At 41.7% G+C, this 2,217-nt stretch overlaps 1 protein-coding gene across 9 annotated transcripts in view; it reads left to right on the top strand.

Annotated features, from left to right (window-relative positions):
* rbms3 (RNA binding motif, single stranded interacting protein) overlaps positions 1–2,217 on the top strand; it is a 378,321-nt gene that overhangs the window by 314,781 nt on the left and 61,323 nt on the right. For all 9 annotated transcript variants that reach the window (XM_014013118.1, XM_014013116.1, XM_014013117.1 and 6 more), the window contains one exon: positions 1,859–1,965. In XM_014013118.1, the coding sequence (XP_013868572.1) occupies positions 1,859–1,965 (107 nt within the window). The remainder of the gene's footprint in view (positions 1–1,858; positions 1,966–2,217) is intronic.

Here is a 2,217-nt window from a genome sequence, read left to right as displayed (position 1 = left end):
AGATTTGACCATGAGTATCAATACTTTTACTCAAGTACTAGAGTTGAGTACTTTGTCCACCACTGCCTAAAATAGCAGACATTTAAAAGCTATAAAGGTTTGGTTTGAACTGTGCAGGGCTCAGCTGATGGAGTACACACCCTCGCAAGCCGTGTAGGCATTTATGCTTAYGATGATGTGGTATTCTCCTTTGTAAAATATTCTAAAATGCGGTGACACTGTAAGGCCAACGCAGGGGCAAGACAACAGGATGGCGTCACTGCAGACACCCTTACGCCATGTTGATGTCAACTATAAACTCAGATTTAGGATTTAGTCTTAAAAGTAGACAGTGTGTCAGCCTCAGACAGAAACTAGAGCCTGATAACTAAAAGCTCTACCTCCAGTTTTACTTTTAGAAACTCTAGGAACCACAAGTAAACCTGCAATGAGAGTGAAGTGCTCTGTTAGGAAAATATTGGGTTACAAGTCAAAGTTTAAATTCTATTCTGAATTTGACAGGGAGCCAGTGGAGAGAAGCTAAAACTGGAGAATGTGTAGACAAGGGAAGTGAGAAGGGACCTCCAGAGGAACAACCAACAATAAGTATATTTAAAAAATGCACCTAATCTGGGATAGAGGGGAATTCATCTAACCAACAGTTGGAGTTTGTGTAGTATTTTTAAAACCTAAAATTTGAGGGGTTGTGATTTGTTACATAATTACTGTTTCCTTTCCACTGCTAGGTTTGTTCATCWACACTTTTCACAATGTTTTTTTTTCTTTTTGTCATCTTTTTTATACATTAGTTTTATACTTTTTTATTCTCTGCACTTATTCATTTCCCTCTGGTTTCCCTGCCCTTCTTTCATCTCCACACCCGCCTCCTCAGAGATTCTGATCTCGCTGACAGACTGAAAAAAGGGACAGACGTTGTCAAGATCCCTAAATCGCCAACCAAGAAAGGCACCGTTTTCTCAGGCTTTTCTTTTTCATAAAGTCTTTCTTCATTTTTTTTATCTCATCAGTGAACCTGAGTCAGTTTTTGTCTGTTGGAGCTCACCTGCTGCACCAGCGTGAGAACGTGCCCTTTGAGGAGTTATCTTTATTGCTACRTAGGTCATCGCAACACTTCCATTGACCTTTGATTGGTAATTATGCATACAAAAGGCTGTTGATACAGAGACGGCTCAGATTAGATCCCACTACAAAGATCGTTTTATATCTTAATTAATTACAGCCGTGAGTGTCACACGTCTTCTACAGCTGATAATAAACAGTTAAGCTCTCTGCAGAGAGGAGATGTGGAAAAACATTTTCCTTTCAATGTAGAAATACTTTGATTTCTTTTAGCGTTTCTAACAATAATCATGTTTAATATCTGTAACAGCCTTTACTGAAAACAGCGCGGCTCGGTGAGGCTCGCATAGCTTTTGGTCTCTGAGTGGAAAAAGTACATAAAATTTCAAACAAACCGGGAAGACGGCTGTTCTAGTAAAACATGCGGGGATTATGCGTCAGGACCAGGAACGCCTTCTAGAAATAAGCTTTGGCTGACAGAGCCGTCTTGCATTACCGTCTAAGAGGTATTTACAAGAGCGATTACTGTGATTATTATTTCAACAATACCCTGCAATGCTCTTTCATGGGCTGCCAGCCGAGGCGAGGACAGGGAAAGCCTTCCAACATCGCCGGACTGGGAATTTGTCAAGGCGGAAAAGAGGAGGGGGAGGGGGAGACCGAGACAGATCCGATGGTAGAAACAGGGGGGGGAAATGAAGCGCAGTTCTAAAGGGTATCCATGTTTCTGTTGGGTCACACAATCCGCTCCTCCTAACATGGCTGTGACCTTCATTTCTCTCTCTTTCTCTCTCTGCAGCCCCCACGGAGCCTTTGCTGTGCAAATTTGCCGACGGAGGGCAGAAGAAACGCCAAAGCCAGAGCAAGTACCCTCAGAATGGGAGGCCGTGGCACAGAGAAGGCGAGGTAATGTTCGTGGGTTGTTTTATTCTTGCCCCCCCCCCCTTAAAACTGATAACCTTTTAGTAAGTGCTGAAGCAGCAGAGTGCAAATCTGCTTAATTCTGTTGTTGCGTTAAACGCAAATCTTTTCTTCCAAAAAAAACGTCTCCAGATTTGCTYGTTGAAGTAATACACATGACATGAAATATAATTAAAGGGGCAATATCATGTAAAATCAACTTTTTTGAGTTTTATTTCATGTTATAATGTTATACTC

Source organism: Austrofundulus limnaeus, unplaced genomic scaffold (assembly GCF_001266775.1).
Source record: "Austrofundulus limnaeus strain Quisiro unplaced genomic scaffold, Austrofundulus_limnaeus-1.0 Scaffold98, whole genome shotgun sequence".
In the NCBI taxonomy this organism is placed as follows: domain Eukaryota; kingdom Metazoa; phylum Chordata; class Actinopteri; order Cyprinodontiformes; family Rivulidae; genus Austrofundulus; species Austrofundulus limnaeus.
Note: the sequence above shows the minus strand (reverse complement) of the source record. Positions and strands in the feature narration are given on the sequence as shown.